Source organism: Chiloscyllium plagiosum, unplaced genomic scaffold (assembly GCF_037043375.1).
Source record: "Chiloscyllium plagiosum isolate Xiang-an unplaced genomic scaffold, Cpla_swu_hap1 HiC_scaffold_7, whole genome shotgun sequence".
NCBI classification, from domain to species: domain Eukaryota; kingdom Metazoa; phylum Chordata; class Chondrichthyes; order Orectolobiformes; family Hemiscylliidae; genus Chiloscyllium; species Chiloscyllium plagiosum.
This window is the reverse complement of record NW_028270145.1, coordinates 14,449,875-14,474,759: the sequence shown is the minus strand read 5'-3', so window position 1 is coordinate 14,474,759 and position 24,885 is coordinate 14,449,875. Positions and strand designations below refer to the sequence as shown.

At 40.4% G+C, this 24,885-nt stretch overlaps 1 protein-coding gene across 2 annotated transcripts in view; it reads right to left on the bottom strand.

The window, feature by feature from the left end:
* Positions 1 to 1,814: 1,814 nt before the first annotated feature.
* Positions 1,815 to 24,885, bottom strand: part of LOC122551334 (collagen alpha-3(VI) chain) — a 58,943-nt gene continuing 35,872 nt past the window's right edge. For both annotated transcript variants that reach the window (XM_087988752.1, XM_087988753.1), the window contains 6 exons: positions 23,004 to 23,606; positions 19,034 to 19,639; positions 15,818 to 16,420; positions 12,999 to 13,583; positions 4,423 to 5,007; positions 1,815 to 2,266 (listed from right to left, as the gene is read on the bottom strand). In XM_087988752.1, the coding sequence (XP_087844878.1) occupies positions 4,424 to 5,007; positions 12,999 to 13,583; positions 15,818 to 16,420; positions 19,034 to 19,639; positions 23,004 to 23,606 (2,981 nt within the window). In that variant the 3' untranslated portion in view covers positions 1,815 to 2,266; position 4,423. The remainder of the gene's footprint in view (positions 2,267 to 4,422; positions 5,008 to 12,998; positions 13,584 to 15,817; positions 16,421 to 19,033; positions 19,640 to 23,003; positions 23,607 to 24,885) is intronic.

Genomic DNA, 24,885 nt, shown 5'->3' with positions numbered 1-24,885 from the left:
TACAAATTTGTCCATGGGCCCAACTCTAAGACCCTCTGAGACATGTACCTTTTTTTATTCTCTCGTGGCACATGAGTGTCTCTGGATGGCCATAGTTTTTGAATTTCCTTTCTAAACTTCTTCACCTGATTTTATCTTTAAGTTATTTCTTAAAACCATTCTTTGGACCAAACCGTTTTTTATAAATCATGTACTTGTGTCAAATTTAATTTGAAAATACACCAGTAAAGAATCTTATGATATTTTACTCTGTTAAATACACCTTTTAAATAGAAATTGTTGTCCCCAATCTATATAGCATTTAAGAGGCTAATTTGTTAAGGACCATAAATCCTATGGAACATTAATCCTGATTCTTTCACTGTAAAATATCAGCCATGAAGGTATGGCAGAGCAGATTCGATGGACCGAATGGCCTAATTCTGCTGCTACATCTTTTGGTCTTATGGTTGATGGCCCTCACTTACATGAAATCTCAGCTGTACTTCAACCCAAACTTCCAGGAAAAACAACAAACTCCAGGGATGCAGGGTTCCTGTTCAGAAAGAGCATGACACGCATCCCATGTCCTCCTTAAGAATGGGAACCAGGAACTTTGTAATTAGCTTTTTCCCATTGGTATTCGGAATTGTAGCCTGAATATCAGGCGCTCTGGATTCCACGACTTGACCATCATAGCCAAGTAAGGAACAGGTTTCAACCTCAGATTGGTGGGGACTGGGGACTATGCCATCCCCTGCTTATGACTAAGCACCAGGAAAGCTGTGATATTGCTGCAAGGAATTAGGCGAGAATCTCTGACCACAATTGGAGGAACAATTAACATGGAAATTAACTCCCGTAGGGATTTCATTACTCAGCTTACTTTCCTCATTTTATTTATGCTTCTTGTTTCTCAGACTAGGGTGGCTGGGGTAAAACAAAATAGGAAGAAAGAGCTCATTTTATCAAGAGTTGCTCACTTTGGGAAATGGAGTATTTCCTCATTTTACAGGCACACTGGCAAACTGTTCTATTCTGCCCTGTCCAAATGAATTTCTCCCAGCTTCAGGAAACCACCTGCCAATGCAGTCACGTGCCTTTTCCATTTCTCATGCTACCTGTCCCCTCACTTGGAGAAGATTAACTATTTAGTTCCTGACAGTGTGAAAGCAGGCCATTCAGCCCATCAGGTCCACACTGAACCTCCAAAGATCATCTCACCCAGACCCACCCCATATCTGCAACCCTGCATTTCTCACGGCTAATTCCACCTAACCTGCACATCTTTGGTTTGTGGGAGGTAACCAGAGTACCTGGAGGAAACCCACACGGACACAGGTAGAACGTATAGAACGTGTAAACTCCACACAGACAATTGCACAAGGCTGGAATTGAACCCTAGCACTGTGAGCCACTGCAACATTCAATCTCCATGCTCTGAGCCTGTAATAAGCTGGGAATAGGTACCTTGCAGCCAGCAGAACAAGGACATTTATGGATATTTTAATCAAGTTATTCAGACATGTTATGATAAACCTCTGGCGCAAATGAGCCCTGAATCCACGCTCTTGGCCCAGAGATAGAGTCATTACTTCTGTGCCACAAAGCTTTCTGAGCTTTCTACAAACCCAGGGACCAGAGGAAAATGGTGCTGGCATGATGATTTCTTCCAATTCTGTTCCTTGCCGCTGTTAGCTTAGACCCTGAGTGAGCTAATTCCTTAAACAATCTCAGCAACTCTTTTCAAACAAATATATTTCAGGTAAAAAGTAACACTGAGAAAGAAATAAACACACACATCTATATTTAAGTGGCTTCCTTTGTGACACTCATTGTAACTTATGTTTCACTTTTTTTATTTAAGTAACCAACAAGAATGTTCATAAACTAATACACTTGAACAAAAGCAAAATGCTTAATCACTCAGAATGGGATTAATTGTAGCACAGTACATGTTCCTTACATTTATGTGCATATTGAAACCACTTGGTACCATGCAACACATGTCATGCACTCCAATATTTTAATAAGTGTACATAGTTGTATAAGATAAACTGCTAATCATGATATAATTTTACAATAACTACAGCAGTTACTAGGAGTTATCAAAGTGGTGGTTTAAAGTGAAGATAATCCTGTTGCTCGACTTCCTGTTTGAATCATTAATTAATTCAGTACTCCTGGATCTTTTTTCTATTGCTGGAGTTACAAGATGTGCTCAGAGCTTGAAAATTACAAGGCAATAAATCCACAGGCACATCTGTCTGCAATGTTAGCTAGTAATCTGTGGAAGAAAGAAAAGGAATTAGTTCATTTATAAGGTACTAATTAGCAGTGCTGGAGACTGTGTTTAAAGTGGTAGATATTTTACTGCCCAGTCAGGATTCAGCTCACAGCATATTTACCAATCCAATAACCAGAGGTGTGGTGGGATCATAGAACCCCTACAGTATAGAAGCCATTCAGCCCATCAAGTCCAGACTGACCCACTGAAGAACAGACCCACCTCATCCTTACATTCCCGATGGCTAACCCATTTAGTCTGCAGATCCCTGGGACAATTTAGTATGTCCAAGTCACCTAATCTGCACATCTTTGGACTGTGGGAGGAAACCAGAGCACCCAGAGGAAACCCGCACAGTTGGTGGGGGGGACGAGAATTGAGCCTAGGTCCCTGGGCGCTGTGAGGCAGCAGTGCTAACCAATGAACCACTGTGCTGCACTCCGCCCCCAATCCACCCGAGCCACTGTGCCACCTGGATGTTGAAAATGTCATGAAAAATGGTGGAATTTTTAAAATAAACACAGAATATGTTGGAAATACAGAGTAGATCATTATTATTCACAAAGGAATAAAACCCGTTTTTATGTTTCGAGTGCAGCTATTGATGAGAACACAAAAAGATTGCTGAAAAGTACACCACTGAAACACTAGTTCGGTTCTGGTGCCCTGCTTCCAACATGTTTTCTTTCATGGGCAAGTGAGAGAGGAAGAGAAAATATAGGGAGCCCCCCCCCTCCCAATAAAGACATTGGCTCTTTTCTTCAATAGTGCAGGGTATGCCTACAACAATCAAAAGCAACCTAAATCTAAAACGTCACAGATGTGCTAACTCTGGCACTCCCAGGAGTAGCAGTTTCAAGCTTTTCATCCTGCATTCCAAACTGATGCAGAATTCAGTGAGAGAATTGACAAAAGAGCCTGGGATCCTCTCAAGGAATCAATGCTGAGCAGGGCATTAGCTGACCAGCTCAGATTGACAAGGTTCAGACATAATAGCTAGTCTTTCCCCATAGTTGTTCATGTTGAAACTTGTGGGGATCTTAAGTAATAAAATACCTTTTACAGAAACCTAGGCAAAGGAAATGTCTGCATTTAATTTGATACACTTTAATTAACATTCATTTGTTTCACCTACAGTTTCAATGGCAATAAAATGTTGCGGGCTAACACTGGAATATGATTCATTTGGCATGAATTGCACAACTGTTCATTCTCAAAGTTTTATTTTTAGCATTTACATATGAGTGCATTTCTCATTAGATTGTAACTTTTATGAAGTTTCAAACAACCCAATGCATCTGCGATAAAACCATTCTTTTAACACACTCATATTCCTAACATTTTAGTTCTAACTTAATTTTTGGTTATTTGTAACATATATTGCTACATCTTGCAGATTTCTTTTTCAGTTATTACATAGAGTCATAGAGTCATAGAGATGTACAGCATGGATACAGACCCTTTGGTCCAACCCGTCCATGCCGACCAGATATCCCAACCCAATCTAATCCCACCTGCCAGCACCCGGCCCGTATCCCTCCAAACCCTTCCTATTCATATACCCATCCAAATGCCTCTTAAATGTTGCAATTATATCAGCCTCCACCACATCCCCTGGCAGCTCATTCCACACACGTACCACCCGCTGCATGAAAAAGTTGCCCCTTAGGTCTCTTTTATATCTTTCCCCTCTCACCCTAAACCTATGCCCTCTAGTTCTGGACTCCACTCAGATCACAATATATAAATAAATATGTTTTTCAGATTAAGGTATTAATATGATAAACTACAGAACACAACTGATGGCATACAACGTCCGAAAGGTTGAAGAGAATGAAATTAAATGCAATCAGAAGAGAGTCAAAACCGATTATAGACTGGAGGTAACAGGGTTGGGGATGGTTTTGTAATTTCTACTTTAGTCATTGGATAGTGATCAGGGGAAAATTTTTTTTAGTTGCTAATTCACAGATCCTGAAAGCACTTGTATTAACATGGCTGAGACTGCAGGTAAAATCTCCTTCGGTCCAATCTGAACATTAAGCAAAGCAGCTCAAACATTAGTCAGCGCACTTATTTTTTTCTATTATCTTGCCTCTTACCCAACTGAATAATTCTACCCATGGTCAGTCAGGAAAAAAATGTTGTCTAAATACCTTAGACAGGCGTCTCAACGACCTGCACCGCCACTGTTTTCATTATCTGCTGGATCCGATTCTCAATGTTAAGCAAACCTTGGAAGCTCTTCACAGGAAAGGCCAAGCTGTCAGAATATGCCATCGGCTCAAGCACTGATCGATCAGCATCCCTCAGGCCAATCGCAAAAAGTACGATTCCCAGTTTCCTCAGTTTCTCTGCCTGCTGCGAAATATCATCACGGGATTTTCCCGAAGTAAGAAGCAATAGAATCTGTGGAATAGCATTATCCACTCTGCTTCCTGCTGAGCTTGTGAACACATTCTTTATGACATGGTCCAGTGCTCGGCCAATGTTGATTTTTTTGCCACGTTTTAGCTTGAGTTTCTTAACTGCAGCCAGAACTTGCTTCTTGGTTGAGTGGGTATTAAGAAAGAACTCAGTCCTTGGACTCTCACTGAACTGTACAGCAGCAAATTGAACTTTCTCTGCTCCAGTATCAAAATTATCCACCATTCTCATCATAAACTTACGAACGTTTGGAAATCCTTTTCCAATTTTAGCAGAACCGTCAATGAGGAAAACGATATCTCTTTTATCGCTGTCTGGAACAAGTAAATTGAGTCATCCTCTAAACATTTTTGTGCAGTGATAATGAAACAAAATCAAGCATATATGTGTGCAAGATATATATATATAAAATAATGATGGAGAAACTTTTTTCTTTTTTCTTACTTTAGCCAAGCAGGCACTATTTCAACTAGTGATTAAATGAATAGTTGAATAGGGAAGATGAATGTATGGTTAGACAGACCGAGTAGGAGGGAGGAATTAGAATCTTGGGGCATTAAGATTAGTTCTTGGGGGGTAATGGGACAGGCTGGACAGTACCAGGACAAATAATCTCACGGGGTGTTTTTTGCGTGCTGTTGTGGAAGGTTAAAGTCAACTTGACAGGGAGACTAGGATCCATGATGCACCAGGAAGAATAAACAAGGTGCGTAAAAGATTGTGAGCAGAAGATGGAACTAGGTTAAAACATAGTGGGCATTCTGTGTATATTTAAGGCTGAAAAAGATAGATTGACTTTTGATCAGCAGGGAAAATGCAGGAACGTAGATGTATGGAATGTCAGATTAGTCCTGATCCTAGTGAGGGGCAGAGCAGGCTCAAGGAGCGGAGTGGCCTATCCTGTTCCTATTTGATATGATCTTAGCAATAAGATATTAGGTGAGGTCAATGCAAAAGAGAATATGGTCTAAATTAGATTTACAGCGCAAGTATGTAAGTCCATGAAGTGTGGTAATTAGAGTTAGTAAGTTGTAGGCACGTACAGGGATAAGTGTCATGGTAATAGTGGAGACTTGTCTCAAAAGTGAGTCGGACTGTGTATGAAATATCCCTTGATACAAGGACCTGGATACAGGTTAGGAACAGAGAATCGGAAGAATTCTGGGCTACGTCTACCTTACTTTTAAAAATGGCTACTCGGACATTAGTTTTCAGTCCAGGTTGAAAGATGAGTGAGCTATACTGGAACTTGGGCTGGACAATTATGGATCAGGAATGGAGGATGCTTGGTGTGGGCTTGCCTTGGCATCCAAGCACCCAATCCTCACTTTCTAAACACACACCCACACACCTCACCCATAATTTGGAGTTGCCAGTGGTGGACTGGGGTGTACAAAGTTAAAAATCACACAACACCAGGTTATAATCCAACAGGTTTAATTGGAAGCAACTAGCTTTCAGAGCGTCGCTGATGAAGGAGCAGCGCTCCGAAAGCTAGTGTGCTTCCAATTAAACCTGTTGGACTATAACCTGGAGTTGTGTGATTTTTAACTTTGTACACCTCACACAGGTAATCCATGCCACCTTTCATCTTTTACATAACCTCCATGACCTCTGGAATATATATGTGAACTTTTGGCCCTTTGACTTTCCACAGTTTCTATGCCTAATTAAAGCTATCTCATGGCCCCCATCCACTACACTTTGACCTTACATCTGCCACACCACCTCAATATATAGGCAGACTTCTAAATCTGTACAGAAATGATATAATATAAATAAGAACGTAAGGGAATTAGGAAAACTCAGCAGGTCATCCAACATCTTTGGAGAGAGTCAGACTTAATCTTTTGTTTCACTGAAAGGTTCTGATGAATGGTCATCACTTTCAAATGTTAATTCTCTCTCTCTGTCTATGTTGCCTGATCTTCTGAGTTATTTTCCTGCTTTTTTTGTTCTTATTTCAGAATACTGGGCATCTACAACATTGTGCTGTATTCTTGAGATTGAAAAAGTTCTATTAAATGTTTTACAAAATGTCTGTTCCAGCCTCCACTATTTTGCAAAATAAAACAATCATATTTATAAAAACCCCACTTACTGCATTCACATTCCTTCAGCTACATAATACCTTTTCAGAATAATCATTCCATTCAAGTGTACCACCCATTTTAACAACGTACATTGGAATTACTTTACAGTTCCACTTCACAGAGCTATAACCATTTGGAACTGTTTATCAAACTATGAAATGGCAGATAACTTATTGTGATAATGGGTGAAATCATGCAGCAGTAATCTAATAATGAAACATCAGGCTTATGTCAATAGATGTAATGAAATACCAAGCAATCATGTTTCTCAACATATCAGACATTTTCAAAAGGTTTAAAAAGAGGGACTTTTAATTACTTTGACAGATCATTTTGACAGTTGTTTTTGAGAGGTGTTCGTGACATCCTCTTGACACTCTGGCAGGTCCTCTGAACAATTTCTCTTAACATTTTGACAGCACTTTTGACAATTCCAATGAATTAGATGGTTAATGAGTTGATGCACCTTTTATGCCCATTCAAGTCTATCTTTAACCATTCCTAAGGGTACTCTACCTCACCTAAAGTTACTGGACATCCTGCCCTCCAAAGGTATCCTGGGACCATATCCAGAGGAATATGCAACCTTTCCAAATGGGTATACTGGCTATCTATCTAAATGCACAATGTTCAGATCTGCTTTTACAAGATCTATTCTGCACACTTCAGGTTTCACAGTGCTGGACTATCAAAATCCCACTTGATTTAAATGATTATCTGCCTCTGTGAGTGGCATGTGTCGATCTCAACTCAATCCTATTCCCATTCCTGAGAGAATGGAAAGTTCCATATTGGGGATATGACTTGTCAATTGCAGGCTCATCAACCATTTTAGAAGGATGCAGAAGCACTTCCTCATGGTGAAAATACACTCTGTATTATTCAGTAAAGGTAAGTAAGGATAGAGTAAGGAGGATGTTGTACTGCCCAAGGAGAATATTACATTGTTAGAAAAAGAGTATGGCCTGGTGGAGTCAAGGAATAATCTACCAAGTTAGAGTGAAGGAACAATATAGTTATCAATGCACTAGTGGATGTAGACAGATAAAAATAAGTATATATTAAGGGAAATTACAAAGTGGTGCATAAACTATAGGAGAATGATCATGAGGTGTTTCAGGTATGCTGATTTGGACGAATTGAGATAGTAATGGAAGCATTCGAGATTCAGAAGTGTGTACAGATGAAGTTTCTGAGTCAATATGTTTCTGTTCCAATAAAATAAGGAGACATTGCTAGAACTAGTTCTAAAGTGTCAGGTGTACCAGATATCAGTTTGAAAACATTTGGGGAAGAATAACCATAAGATTTAAGTTAACATTGGAAAAAGGTGAAGAGCAAACTAAAGTAAAAATACTGAATTTGAGAATGGATTCCTAAATAAACTGGAATTAAAGATTGGCAGGCAAACTGTAACTGAACAATGGACTTCCTTTAAAGAAAATATGGTTCAGGCAAGTTAGATTTCCACATGGGAAAAAGATAGGATAAACAAATGTGTAAATCCCTGAATGAAGAAAGTAATGAAGCAGAAAGAGGGTAGATGTTAGGGTGATGATACAGTTGAGACATATGCCCAGTATAAAAAGTTCATCAGGGAGTTGTAAAATAAATAACAGAAGCAAAAAGAGAACGTGAGAAGGAGCCTAGCAGGTAACTTAAAAAGGAACAGAAAAGTCTTCTACATCAATATTGAATGTGTGGATGTAGAAGCTGTAGTTGAAATGTTTAATGTGTACTCTGCATCTTTAATCATAAAGTCTACTCCTTCCCCTCCATCCATAGTTGAAGGGAGGTGATGGCCCAGTGGTATCATCATTAGACTATTAATTCAGAAACCCAGGTCATGTTTTGGGTACCCATGATTGAGACCCACCATGGCAAATGATGGAATTTGAATTCAGTTAAAACGTTTGGAATTAAGAATCTAAAGATGACCATGAAATTGTTGCTGATTGTCAAGAAAAAAACATCTGTTTCACTACTATCCTTTAGGGAAGAAGACTTACCCATCTGACCTAAATGTATCTCCAGACCCAGAGCAATGTGGTTGACTCTTAACTGAACTTTGGGCAATTAGGGATGGACAATAAATGCTGGCCCAGCCAACAAGGCCCACAACCCATAAATAAAATAATGTGCTTGACTCAGAGCAAGTTACTCATATTTCAGATTCAATATCTCTGTGGTTTAAAATGTTGCAGTGTTGTTGCTGGTTTGATTCAAGTGGACGTTGCTTCTTGTTTGGTGTCCCAATACCACCGCACATTTTAAGCAGTGAGTTTGCAGAGAAGTTCACATTGTGATAATATGGTATATGTGTTAGCAATCCCAATGATTCATTGTACTAATTTCACATCTGTTCACTTCCTCCATTACTACTACAGCTCTCAGCTTGCCAGGATCCAAGCAAAGTCCTTTCACTACCAATACATGACCTAAGTATGTAACTTCAGATTTCTTCAACTGCATCTTTTTCCTTCCTGTTCTGTTTTATTTTCTTATGTTTCCTCTTCAGCCATTCCTCAATGGCTGCTTCCTCTACTTTCATGTGCTTGTCACCAGCTGACAGCTCCTCAATGAACAATTATTGGCCTTCTTACCCTTCTTTCCTTTCTTCAGGACCTGTTGGGTTGGTAAGGCCCTAACAGTCTTTATCTTGTTTTGCAGGCTGAACGTGAGGCTAAGTGAAACTCTCCTCAGCAGGTGGTAAGCTGGCCTCACAAATCATACACTTTGAGATGATAATCACTATGAATGAATCCAATACCTGGAAAAACATCTTGGTAATCCTCTGGTGGTGAATTGGTTTAGTTCAGTTGGCTTGTTGGTTTACAGAGCAGTGTGATGCCAACAGTTTGGGATCAATTCCCATCACTGCATTGAGGTTATCATGAAGGACTCTCCTTCTCACTGTCTTCCCTCGCCTGAGTCTGATGGCCTTCAGGTTAAATCGTCACCAATCACATTTTTCTCGAATGGGAGAGCAGTCCCTATGGTCTGGTAAGACTATGGCAACACAACAACAAAAATCCTCTGGGCATCTGTTCATCGGTTAATGAACCTGTGAAATGCTGCAATTTTTTTCTAGCAGTATTACCAATCCAGCTTTAGACTTGCTTCCCTGGAGATGAAAGCTTAGTGTCTACTATCCGGAACTGGAGGTCTTCATTCTTCCCATTGCATTGAGCTCTTTGCTTCCTTTGTCCTTTTGATATGAATATCATTCCATCATATCGCCTTAACTTTACCTTACAAGTGTTTCATTTTCAGTTCATCGTGAGCCAAATCACAGAGATCTGTGAAGTGCATGTTGCCTTATGAATCAGACACTTCACATTTACTTGATGCTGTCTTTCTGCAGTTATCTTTCTCATTGTGATAAGCCAGTTTTAGACTTGATACCAATCTGTTGTATTGGGTAGAGTGATTTATCAGAATCGGCACGGTGGCACAGTAGTTAGCACTGCTGCCTCGCAGCGCCAGAGACCCGGGTTCAATTCCCGCCTCAGGCGACTGACTGTGTGGAGTTTTCACGTTCTCCCCGTGTCTGCGTGGGTTTGCTCCGGTTTCCTCCCACAATCCAAAGATGTGCAGGTCAGGTGAATTGGCCTTGCTAAATTGCCTGTAGTGTTAGGTAAGGGGCAAATGTAGGGGTATGGGTGGGTTTCGCTTCGGCGGGTCGGTGTGGACTTGTTGGGCCGAAGGGCAAGTTTCCACACTGTAATGTAATCTAATCTAATCTAAATCATCTGACATTATCTGACATCTCTCCAGCAGTCACCTTTACAGCCTTGTTTAGCTTCTTTCTAACTGAACACTTGGGTACAATATGATTCTGGTTCTTGCTGTTAGAGTATTGCTGAATAAGCCTTCTTCTGTTTCTTTTGTTCGGTGTCCTATTTAATATTTACATCTTGTACTCTGGTCTGTTACCTCTTCTATATATTTTTTTCCCAATGTCTTGGTCTTGTTTGGCCTCAACATACAGTCAGTTCTGATAATGTGATAGTTCAGTTCCTGTGCAATCCCACATTATAAAAAAATGCGTAATAGCTGTGCCATTTAACCTAATGGGACCAGAATCACGTTATGGCCAATACAGGTAAGGGAAGTTGGCATTCTACAAATGAAGGTCTACATTCTTCAACGGCGTTAGAGCCAATTCACGTTGAAGAAACATGCATTCCAGCATCGCAAATCATCATCTGTTCTCCCATTAATGCTCTTGACCTCCTTAGAGCTTGTTGATATCTTTTTTCAAAGTGCTTCTCTGTCCTCAGCTGATGTGGTCTCATGGCAAGGTTCTTATGTCTAAGACAATCTAATCTCTGATGCGATCATCTTTCAGATGCTCTAAGTCAGATATAATAGCTAGACATATCAGTGCCATCACATGCTGATCAATATTCTCCCTCTCACCTTGAGTTCTGACAATGAACACTTAAGTAACATTAGTAGGGGGTTCCTTCAAGGCTCCAAACTTTCTCCAATCTGGCTTTTCTGCTCCTCAATAAGACCTCAAATGGAATACATATTACAGCACTCTTTCCTAGCATTGACAACTGAATTACTAAGACCACAAGAAATAGGAACAGGAATAGGCCATTCAGCCCTTTGAACCTGCTTCTCCATTCAATAGGATCATGGCTGATGCAACATTCTTCATTTCCATTTTCCTGATTTTTCCATGTAACCTTTGGTTCCCCAATTGATCAAGAAAGTGTCTTGATCAGCTTTAAAAATGCACAAGGACTCTGCCCCCACTGTGGCAAGGAGTTCCAAAGACTCACACCCCTCTGAGAGAAGAAATTCCTCCTCATCTCCATTATTGGCACCCCTTTATTCTGAGATGTGCCTTCTAGTCCAAGACCCTCCCCCGAGGCGGAACATGCCTTCACTGTTTACCCTGTCAAGCCCCTTAAGAATCCTATATGAGTCACTCTTATTTGTTCCGGCTACTTAATTTCTTCTGTGGTAACTTCATAGTTTTTCCACTGAGATGGGAATAAATTCCAAGTATGTTTCATATCACCTTTCATTTCATTTCTACAGCAGTAAGGAATGGAAAATTCATAGGCATTCCAACTCACGCCGATAAATCAAAGTTGCAGGTTACTGTTCCATCTCTTTCTTCTGCTGCTTCTTCGAGTATCTGGCTCTCTTACAGCTCCCAAAATTCACAACACTTCAGCTGGCCATTTCCGACATCATGTTCCATGTGACATATTTTAATGGCTGCTCCTCTAAATGAGTCATGGCAGAAGTCACGTGACTATGGTCAGCCAAAAGTGTACATTGCACAAATTAATTTCTCTAACAATGGATACAGCCTAAAAAAAATTAGATTGAACTGCTCCATGCAAGGGATGGGATGGTGGAAATTTTGAGCTCTCCTCCACAAACGGCAGCTCATGCTGCTTTCTGGTTAGTTTTAAATCTGAAATTGGTAGCTTCCTGGTAACCACAGGTATTAAGAGATTTGGGGAAAGGATATGATGCAGAGTTAAGCCACAAAGTAATTATTTTCCCATTGAATGATAGAACAGATTTGAGAGGCTAAATGGCCTGCTCTTGTCATTATTTCATGGACATTGACCAACTATCCTGCTTATGTGCTGTAAATGTTGTGTAGTACTCTGAGATAGTCTTATTATTTATGTATGAAAATATTGCGTCCTTCTTTATCTCTCCTGTTAATTCATTTTCTCGTGTATGTTTTACCACCACTTACTGATGCCAACAAAAGAGAATCTTTAAAAAATCACCAGATTTCTGTGATATGGCAGTACTTAGCTGTGAATTTGTGTAATTTATACAGTGGAGAGGGATGTGAAATTTAAGGAATGCCGTCAACAACTTGGAATAAGCCTGAATTTGCAGTTGCTGTAAATTGTGTTTTGACCCCTTACACAAAAACTGAAATTGTGGGCTTCTGCAGAGAGACTGAGCCCAGGTCACTCACAGCCAGATGAAAATCACTGCAACCAAGTACACTGTACCAGTGACACTTTGCTCCCAGTGGAAGGAATGGAAACTACTTAAGTAGTTATATCTGCCCTGTTAGTGCCAAGTATACTGTTACAGTGTTCACTTCAAAGAAAGTGTTGCCTTTCCCTTGCTCCAATGCAATATTCACCCAAAGCAGATAACAACTAATTTGTAGTTCTTTTTCTAATGGACAAAACTAAGTACTAAAGGTGATTGGTTACCTGCGCTGGTAATAGGTGGAATAGGGACACTTTCTACATGCTGTGAAATGCTGAGCAGGTGCAAGTCCAGATCTGAAAGACCCCAGTAGTCATCCACTTGAAAAACCAGGTTGGGTGAATATGCAATTTGATGTAGTTCTTGTTTGTCTACATTCCCAATGCCAACAACAAATGGCACAACACCAGCTTGCTTCAGCTTCTCTGTTGGCTGTTTCACATCATCCAGTGACTTTCCAGAAGTAATGAGCACCAGGATTTGGGAAATCCCTAAATGGTGCCTGCCCCCACCAGAACTACTGAAGACATTCGTTCTGACAAAGTCCAGAGCAGACCCAGTCCTGAGAGTTCTTCCGCCTTTAAGCCGAAGCTGTCTGGCTTTAGTTAAAACCAATTCTTTGTTTGTGTAAGCATTTAATGGAAACTCAATCCTTGCATCGTCACTGTATTGCACCACTGAAATTTGATCTTTGTCTTTTGCAATATTAAAGTTGGGAATTAAGTTAATAATAAGATCCCGAATCAAATAAAAGAAAGTTCCCACATTGTAAGAGCCATCAACTAAGAACACAATATCTCTCTTGTCACCTGTAATAAATAAGAAAGAATAATTATCACCAAGGTTATCTTGTGAATATTATAAGTACCTGTGCATTTTCTTGATGTTAATTATCCTGCTTAATAATGTCGACCAACGAAGATCCAAATGTATTTCTTTCATTAGCTTCCAGTCAGCAAAGAGATTCCTGAAATCTCATTCTTCTTCATGTTTCCATTTTCACTTGCAGTCATAGAGTCATACAGCACAGAAACAGACCCTTCGGTCCAATTTGTCCATGCTGACCAAGTTTCCCAAACTAATCTAATCCCAATTGCCTGCATTTGGTCCATATCTCTCCAAACCTTTCCTACTCACATACCTGTCCTAATGTATTTTAAATGTTCTAACTGTACCTGCATCTAACACTTCCTCTAGCAGTTCATTCCACATAAGAACCAGCCTCTGTGTGATAAGGTTGCCCCTCAAGTGCCCTTCAAATCTTTCTCCTCTCACTTTAAAAATATGCCTTCTAGTTTTGAATTCCCCCACCCAAGGAAAAGACTTTGCTATTCACCTTATCAATGCTCCTCGTGATTTTACAAACCTCAATAAGGTGACCCCTCAACCTCCTATGCTTCAGTGAAAAAGTCCCAGCCTATCCAGCCTCTCCTTTTAACTCAAACTCTCCAGACTCTGCATATCCTGGTAAATCTTTTGTGAACCCGCTCCAATTTAATAATATCTTTCTTTTAGGAGGGTGACCAAAACTGTACACAGTACTCCAAAAGTACTGTACAATCCTGAACAATCTCAACATGACGTCCCAATTCCTATGCTCAAAGCTCTGAGCAATGAAGGCAAGCATGTTGAATGCCTTCTTAACTCCCCTGTCTACCTGTGACACTATTTTCAAAGAACTATGTATCTGAACCCATAGGTCTCTCTGTTCGACCTACCCAGGGTCCTACTATTAACTGTATAAATCCTGCCCTTTTCATTTTACTCACAACACTGTTTTCAGATGAACCTCTGTCTACTATTCCAGAGATACCTTCACCTTCTCTATTCCCTTTTAGAGGGATCTCTCCTCAGCCCCTTCACTTCAATCTCACAGACCCACACCCTCCAAAGGGTCTCTATTCATTGTTCCTCAACAACATTCACTACCATCTTTACTCCCTCCGCCTTAGACCAAAGCACTGCTATAATAATCCCCCTGTACATTCACTGCAGCATTTCTTAGATCTAAACCACCCAAGTATTCTCAGATATCTTCGTGCCCATCAACATTTAAAGAAATATAGCAATGTAGCGTTTTAATTATGTTTTGTGGACCTCCATGAAATAATTTCTCAGACTGCAATAAAACATGTCTCCATTCTCACTCCCTTTCTTCATTGGTATTTTCCTCATCTCCACTCTCGAGACTTGCATCTCACTCCATTACTCAATATCAGTTTATCTTCTTTGCACTAATTTTTACCTTATTGTTCTCTTGCTCGTTGTCATTCTGCCTGTCTTGTGGAACATTTCCCAGTATTATTTCCAAACCTTTTTCTGTGTTTTTCTTTTATTTTCTGATGATACTTATAATTTCTTCTTTTCTACCTTTTTCTGAGCATTTACCATTCTTTCTCCATGCTTGAATATTTCTTCCCTCTCTTATACGATTCTGTTCCCTTCCACTCTCAGTAATTTTTAATATTTATTTCAGCAATTACTTTTGTTCCTTCAATTTCAGGGACTTGATGCTAAGAGAGTTTCCCAAATCTTTCTGAATCATGTTTGCTTGCAAAGGTTAGGACACATCTCACTACCCAAGGCATTTAACAAAAGGCTGAACTGAGTCCCAGATAAACTCTCTAGCATTCTGCTGTGCCCCTTGCCACCTTATCCATATAGCCCTCCCCCCAACAGACTGTAGCTGTTAAAGAAGGCACCTCTCCAGGGCAATATTAGTGATGTAATAAATATTCACTTAGCCAGCAATCCCAAGAAGAATCAACAGTGAACAATTAAACATGATAGTGAATAAAAAGGCCATATTTCATAGGTGAGTTGTCCTCAATGGGTGACACTATCCATGATCAGTTAGGGATAACAACTGGAGTGAGTACACTCGTATCCTTCATTAGCTGAGAGCGACTAACCCAAACCTGCAACCTTCCTGCTCTGTATGCTGTGACCTGACTGACTGACTGGCTGAGTCATCAAATTGCTTCCATTACTTCACCTACTTAACACTGAAAGCTACATAAGCGCATTATTCCAACCCAAGTACCTTCAGTGACACTGGTCGGCATTTTAATAATTTCGACGATCAGTGTTTTTAGGGGCTGCAGCAGCTGATCCTGGATATCTGGAAGAGACTGGAAGTTGTGAACAGCAAACAGTAAATTAGTAGAATATGCAATCTCGTGTGTTTCTTTGCCATCTGCCTCCATGGCCCCAATAACAAATGTCACTATTGCAGCTCTTTTTAATGCCCCTGCTGCCTCTTTAACATTGTCACTCGACTTTCCAGAAATGAGAAGCACCAGAAGCTGCGGCATATTAGCATCTCGCCGACTGCCTGCTGCCGTTGTGAAGACGTTGCTGATGACATAGTTCAGTGCAGCCCCGGTATTCAGCATCCTTCCGCCCATAGGCTTCAGCTTGTCCACTGCATCTAAAATATCATCTTTACTTGAATAGGTGTTCAAAAGAAATTCAACTTTTGGGTCCTTGCTGTACTGTATTACTGCAACGCGATTCCTGTTCAACCCAACATTGAGGTGTTCAATCATGCCTTTGAGAAATTCGCGCACTGAATGAAATGATGAACCAGCTTTGGTTGAGCCATCAATCAGGAACACAATGTCCCGATTCTGGTTATCAGTTATATCTGCCAAAACAACAGCCAACAGTTTTGAGTTAGCATGTCTCTTTAAAAGGCACTTCTGAAACAAATACATTCATTGTTTATCTATTCCATCGCTTCCTTTCCTCTCCTAATTTTGAATTCATGCCTTTTAAATTATCACCACAGTGTGATTATAAAATTTTATAGAGAATGTTAATTAGCTTTTGAAATTGAGCACGAAATTCTTCAAAATTGCTCCTGGAAACTGCACTTGTAGATTGAACTGGTGATTTGGACAATGATGGACACATCCCTGGAAAAATTCAAAAGAAATCCTTTTATAAATTCAATTAAATTTCTAAGGGTAATCAGAAACTCCCTGACAATGGTTCCCCTGGATGTGCCAGCTCACTGCAACATGACCCATCTAGACTCTTGGCTGAGATATTTGTAAATTAAATACCTTGACTAAATGACAATGGATGAGTCTGTTAGCTAATGTAGGTGTGTACTGCAGCAGTTTTGGGATGGCAACTATCTTAGGTTTTGATTTGTAGAAGACAGACTCTGAGACAGCATACTGACAGAACGCTGTTAGCTAACAACTGTATCACTTTTTACTTGGTTACATTCAACAACAGTCATGTAATAAACTAACTTCTGATCTTTTTGAAAGCTAAAGCTTTGCTAGAAATCATTTTTAAATTGGAAAATGGGGTAAGTGTCAAGCAATAGAGCAGGAGAATGGGTCTGGGCAGGTTACTCTTCAGAGGGTTGGTATGGACTTGTTGGGCCAAATAGCCTGTTTCCACACTGAATGCCTTATGTGGTCATAACAACTTATGAATGGATATTCTTTTAGGTTGCGTGCCTTGGGCAAAAGGTCACACTCTGAAACGTAAGCAAGGCTGAAAGATCTCAGGTCAAACCGTAGTGAGGTCATGGGACATGGTGTGCCAACTGTAAAAGAAACAAACGTTAGCCCCCTATTCTTATCCCACCTTCCAGAGCCTTCCTGTAGGCTTGCTTCTTACAGCACTTTACCTGTGAAAACAGGAATTCTTTAAATGAGTGAGGGTTTCCGCCTCAACCATCAATCCAGGCAATGAACCCCAGATAACCATCATCTTCTGGGTGAAAGAGCATTTCTACACGTACCCTGTAATCTATATTCCAGCCACCCTGAACCTGTGCACCACCCACCCCGGTAAGTGACTCTGCAAAGGGAAACATGTCTTCCCCGTCACTCTACCAAACATTTCGATAATATCAAAAGTATCAGCCAATACTGCTGCAAACTGAGTAACTCTAGCACTGGTTTCCAATCACAACAATGGAAATTATAACTCATCCATCACCACGTGTGCTATTGTAGGAGAGAAGTGCTGAGATCAAGCAGTCCGTAAGTTTTCGATGGGAGGGGTGGATGAGGAATTTGTGAAGCTGCAGAGATGCCAGGTCTATAAGAGGGGCATCTGAGAAATATGTCAAGTACAGCTGATCGTAAGCAAGGCAACAGCTGGAGATCGGAATAAGCTAGATGGAATTAGGCTGCAATTCCAGTCCGGGTCAGTGCCCCCAGTACCAGGGCATGAGGAAGGCAGAGGAGAGTACCAATGGGCAGGAAGGCAATGAAGGCCATTGCCTCAGCATCACATGTACCACCAAAGATGAAGGAACATTGATAAGTCAGTGACTCAAGGAGCTGCAGCTCTCTACGTGGATGGTGCCCTCATGAGAAACAGTTCCATCCTCAACCAGTAGCCATGTAAGTCACTGTGGCTTTGAACTTCTGGGAATTGGCAGCAGATCCTAATTGTCTTAATCTCCAGGGAGACTTTTCACTAAGATGGCCTCCCATTTCCTAAACATTCAGCTGGTCCGTGACCATAGCAAGCATGTTCAATGTCTGCGTGCACACCTACCCTGGCATCTGTCATGGTGCCTTCATTCTGCAGCAGTCAAAAGTGCTGGATCTTCTCATGTCACCAGCAAACTTGGTGACTGGCTTTTTGAGGCTGAGGGATGTGAAGGGATTACTAATGAAACATAATATGCCCCTGCAATAGCAGAACATGGGTTCAATCAAAGCCACCTCTCACGAGGATGATCATGAAGCAGGCCATTGGATCTGAAGATGGTGACCTGTTGTACTCTGCACCATTAAGAAATAATATGGAGACTGCAGCTCTGAATGAGCTACTGCTGTCTGGTTACCTCCTAATCATTACAGCAGCCACTTTGCAATGTGACAAAATGCACAAAATACTTTCACAATGTGTTCACTCTCAGAGAACAGGAGCTTACCACAGCCCATTGATTGTACTGAGAAACTCACTATCACTCAATCTGCCTGGCCATCTACAAGACTGATGAGGAGAACATTGAGCAAATTTAATAAACAACTGTTGTATAAAATCCCCAACCGATGACATTTGTAATTTGCCTTTCCTGTGCAGTTTTGCAAGGACCATGACGTGAGACCGTGTTCAGTTTTCAAGACCCCTCTCAACAAAATTATATATATTTTGTGGATGGGTGAGTGATATAATATTGTTGTTGGGAGCTGAGAAGATATTAACAACCAAATAATTTCTATCAAGTTAGAGCATTGCAAGCATTTCCATCAAACCACAAAGATTAAAATGCAGATACCTTTGATACTCTTCATTGTTGGCATTTCAGACACTATCTTCACACCAGTTAGGGTTGACAATGGTAACAGCACTTGCTGTTGGATCTTTGGAAGAGAAGGAAATTCATCCACTGTGTAAACCAAGCTGGGGTCCAAAGCAATTTGTTGTAGCTGCTGCTCTATGGCATTCTCAGCTCCAACGACTATCGTCATCACACCAGATCGTAACAGGGCTTCTGCTGGTTTTTTAATATCATCTCTTGATCTTCCACCAGTGACAAGAATCAGAAACTGCGGAACACCTTCCTCTTTCCTGCTTCCTGAATATTTGGTAAAAATGAACTTAAGGACATACTCCAGTGCTGCTCCAGTGTTAAGCACAGTGCCACCTCTCAGTCTGAGTCTGTTTAACTCAAAGAGAAGTTCATCTTTTGATGAATAAGCATTTAGAAGAAATTCGGGTTTTGCAATATCACTGTACTGTACTAGGCCTACTCGCACACGATCACTTCCAATATCAAGGGTCTCAATAATTCTTGAGATGAAGTCACGAATAGCTGGCAGATTTGTATCTCCAACATGAAAAGATCCATCAATTAAGAACACGATATCTTTTTTGTCTGCTTCTGTTGCAAATAAGCAGAAAATACACGCAAATATTTAATTTCTGTAAATCAAATGCACAACTTGATTATTCAGTGATTCGATTATTAAAGTTGTATTATTTTTTGAAGTCAAAGTATTAGATTTGTATCTGAACAGTTATGTGCCTTGTTAACAGTTAAACAAAGTCTTTTAATTGTTCTGAATTCTTATTGTCAGTAAAACTAGGTAGCATCTTAGGCCTGATGAAGGGCTTTTGCCCGAAATGTTGATTCTCCTGCTCCTCAGATGCTGCCTGACCTGTTCTGCTTTTCCAGCACCACAATCTCGATTCTAATCTCCAGCATCTGCTGTCCTCACTTTCTCCGAGCATCTTAGGCAGGGTTTGGCTGCAATTGTCTGAGGAACCACTGCTGCTTGACACAATCTCACCCATTTTGTTCTAGTCTAAGTCCTGCATACCAAAAGTACACGATGAGCTGCATAACTCATAACCATGGCTTGTTCTCCTGACAATGATTCTACGAGAGACTACGTTGCTATGAAAGTCATTTGAGGCAGAAAGTATAAATTGTCACAATCTGTACAGAGTGGGAAAAAGAAATATAGATGGAGGCACAAGCAGGTGTTCAAAGTGGAATAATCTGTGAAAAAGGATACCTATTTCTTTACTTTTTGATTTGATGATCATCAGTAAGCAGGCCAAAATGAGTGGTCTCCCCCCGCAAAGATATATCTCTTTTCTTTCATTTATGGAAGAAATAACATTATTTCTTTTCAGGGATAATAGTCTTTCCCAAAACCTATTATTCTTGGGGTGGGAGACTTTGGAGACATTTTTAAGTTCGCCTTCTCCATATGAAATGGATTGGAATAAAAGAGCAGAGCAACATATGAATTAGGGCCAGGGTACGCCATTCGGTCCAGCAAACCAGTATTGCCATTCAGCTCATAAAATCAGAGCTGAAACCAGGTGTAAACACTACTGCCAATGTGTGTGCCCTAGATCGAATTTGTGTATCACCATTCAATGGAGAAATGTTTGGATGATGGTTACAAAGCTTGTATGAAAAAGAACAAGAGTAGAAATGAAGTGAAAGACACTTCCTGAACGAGGCCATTGTTCTTCAATATATTTGCCAGCAGCTGTGTTGGGCTAATTGAGAATCCAGATGTAACTAATTGTATTACTGGTTAGTGAATAAAAATTAAAAAATAGACATGGACAATGACCATGTGATCTCAATGATCATTTACACAAGATGTGCATGTCATAGTTTAACATTTTTTGTAGTTTTGTTGGCTAAATGTGTAAGATTAAAAGCAGATTGACTTCATAATTTTTGATCATTGTGAGCGCTTCAATTTTTCTTGATTATTGAATGCTGTTAGTGTTTATTAAATGATGCACACAATAGCAGTATTTAATGCTATTACGCAAATGTATCCAGGATGTTTTCTCATTAAAATTTGCGCTTGTGGCTAAGATGGTAACATGGTACCAAGATATGGGTCATCATCAATTTCTTTTGGAAAACACTACATTAGAGTCTAGATTATGTCTGCATGAGTTTCCTCCAGGTGCTTCAGTTTTCTCCCACAATCCGAAGCTGTACAAGTTAGGTGAATTGGCCATGCTAAATTACCATGGTGTTCAGGGATGTGAAGGTTAAGTGTGTTAGTCAGGGATAAAAGTAGAGTAATAGGGTAAGGGAATGGATCTGGGTGGGTTACTCTTTGGAGGGTCGGTGTGGACTTGTTGGCCAAATGGCCTGATTCCACACTGTAGGGATTCTATATTTACATAATTGATTACATCAAATTCAACTGCTTCATATGTATCCTTTTTCAAAACAATTTGCAGATCAAATTTATGAAACACAAGTCATTTGATCAGAAGGACATCATATATTATCAATCCCTGAAATAGGAACAAGACTACCATATAGGGAGAATCTAAATAGATTGCGCTGAAATTGTCCTGATTTATCATTTTCAAAATCTTTTATCCATTCCAATGACTTCCATTCTAATTGGGCAGCATGGTGACTGAATGGTTAGCACTGATACCTCACAGAGACACAGGTTTGATTCCATCTTCAGTGACTGTCAATGCAGAGTTTGCACATTCTGTCTGTTTCAGCATGAGATTCTGCCAGGTTCTCCAGTTTCCTTCCACAGTTTGAAGATGTGCAAGTTAGTCGAGTTAGCAATGATAAATTGCTCATAGTGTTCAGTGAAATGTAGGTTAGGCGAATTAGCCATGATAAATACAGGGTTACAGGGATAGGGTAGGGGGTTGGGTCTGGTTGGGAAGCTCTTCATAGTGTAGAATCTGATCTCATCTGTATTGGATTAGTTGACCTCAGCCAATACAGTTATGGCTCCCTAGAACTGACCTTAGTAACGCTAGGTTAAAGCTGTGATAAAGTAACCACAAGTCCTGCTCTGGATCACTATGGAGCGCCTTATAATAGAATGTACATCTACGTGAGGATCCAATGACAAAAAGGAATAGGCTGTCCTTTGATGCTTTCACCAGTTATACAGCCTTCTGGCAGTGCCTAATCAGACTCATATCTTTCATCATAGTATTTCACAGGTCAGACAGGGACTCAATAAAACCCTGCAGGACCTTGCAGGCTGGTGAGAAATGGGTGACAGCAAATCATGGGATAGACTGCCTTCACTGGAAATATAAATCAAGTAAGAGCTAAAACAATTCTCCCTCACCCATTTTACACAAACAAACAAACACCAAGAATATCTCCTTCACCTTCAGGAGAGCAGTGAAGATTGAAAACTAGTTTTAAAAACAAACTCTTGTGTGTCTGCAGTTAGACAACCACTCGTGCATTTTGTAATTTGTTCCTGTGTGTAAGAGCTTCAAGATATTTGAATATCCTTTTGGTGATGTCACAGTATTGCACCTCACTGAGCAGCATAGCATGGGCGGAGTTCATATACTGCTGCATTACACTACACTCTAAAATGAGACTCTTAAGAGCACATGGTCTTCATCACACCTAAAATATAGATGTTTGTGCAAAATAAATAGTATCACTTAGTCTGAAAATGTATACTGTTCTTGGTTTTGACCTGTCAGCCAGTATGTCTTGAAGCCAAACGTCATAGTATGGCCTATAACTATGTGAGTTCTTCTGCATATTTTAGAGAAAAAGATGCTTTAATATCAGTCTTGTGACAAGCCTAGAACAGAGTTTCCAAAAAATAAACATTGCCTTTTAAGCGTGTGGCCAAAATTAAATATATTCAATGTTAGAGTAATCAGTGAGGAGAGAAGACTGCTAAAGCCAAGGTTATCTGATAAATTTATTATGGCATAAGATAATTTAGACAAAGCGTGCTTACGCAAAATGGAGTTACCTTTGGTGGTTCGAACTGTTGGTGATTCAGAAGTCTTCCTGACACCAGTCAGTGTTAACAAAGGTGATAGTACATCTTGTTGTATCTCTGGAAGAAAACGGAACTCTTTCACACCAAAAGCTAAACTAGGGTCGGAACTAACCTCTTGCAGCTGACTTATCATATTCTCTGTTCCGATGACTAATGTTGTAACACCGGCTTTTAACAGGGCATCTGATGACTGCTTCATGTCATTACTCGATTTTCCAGAAGTAACAAGTACGAGAAACTGGGGAACACCTTCCTCTTGTCTACTACCTGAATATTTGGTAAAAAGGTATCTAAGTACATACTTCAGTGCTTGTCCAGTCTTGGCAGTTCTGCCACCTCTCTGCCTCAGTTCTCTTACATGAGAGATAACTTCATCTTTTGATGAGTAGGTGTTGAGGAAGAACTCTGATTCTGGAGCATCACTGTACTGTACCAAGCCCACTTGCACTCGATCACTTCCAATGTCAAACGCTGTAATAATTGTTGCTATAAAGTCACGGATGTCAGTAAAACCTCTTCTTCCAATATTATTTGATCCATCAATAAGGAATACAATATCTTTCTTGTCCATTTCTGTTATCATTAGGAAATATACAATTAGTGTGATATTCATGGCAATACTTGTAAGTTCTAAAAATCAAAAGCATAATTTCCGCCGAATATTGAATTTGTGAAGAAACTGGATTCAGTTCAGAAAATACAAAGCTGCTTTGTCATAGAATCATAGAGATGTACAGCATGGAAACAAACCTTCGGTCTAACCCGTCTATGCCGAACAGATATCCCAACCCAATCTAGTCCCACCTGCCAGCACCCGGCCCATATCCCTCCAAACCCTTCCTATTCAGATACCCATCCAAATGCCATTTAAATGTAATTGTACTAGCCTCCACCACTTCTTCTGGCAGCTCATTCCATACTCGTACCACCCTCTGCATGAAAAGGTTGTCCCTGAGGTCTCTTTTATATCTTTCCCCTCTCATCCTAAATCAATGCCCTCTAGTTCTGGACTCCCCCATCCCAGGGAGAAGACTTTGTCTACTTATCCTATCCATGCCCCTCATAATTTTGTAAACCTCTATAAGGTCACCCCTCAGCCTCCGACGCTCCAGGGAAAACAGCCCCAGCCTGTTCAGCCTCTCCCCATAGCTCAAATCCTCCAACCCTGGCAACATCCTTGTAAATCTTTTCTGAACCCTTTCACGTTTCACAACATTTTTGCTTTAGGAAGGAAACCAGAATTGCACGCAATATTCCAACACTGGCCTAAACAATGTCCTGTACAGCCGCAACATGACCTCCCAACTCCTGTACTCAATACTCTGACCAATAAAAGAAAGCATACCAAATGCCTTCTTCACTATCCTATCTCCCTGTGACTCTACTTTCAAGGAGCCATGAACCTGCACTCCAAGGTCTCTTTGTTCAGCAACACTCTCTAGGACCTTACCATTAAGTGTATAAGCCCTGCTAAGATTTACTTTCCCAAAATGCAGCACCTCGCATTTATCTGAATTAAACTCCATCTGCCACTTCTTGGCCCATCTGATCAAGATCTTGTTGTAATCTAAGGTAACCTTCTTCACTGTCCACTACACCTCCAATTTTGGTGTCATCTGCAAACTTATTAACTGTACCTCTTATGCTCACATACAAATCATTTATGTAAATGACAAAACGTAGTGGCCCCAGCACCGATACTTGTGGCACTCCACTGGTCACAGGCCTCCAGTCTGAAAAACAACCCTCCACCACCACCCCTGAAAGGTCTTCTACTTTTCAGCCAGTTCTGTATCCAAATGGTTCGTTCTTCCTGTATTCTGTGAGATCTAACCTTGCTAATCAATATCCC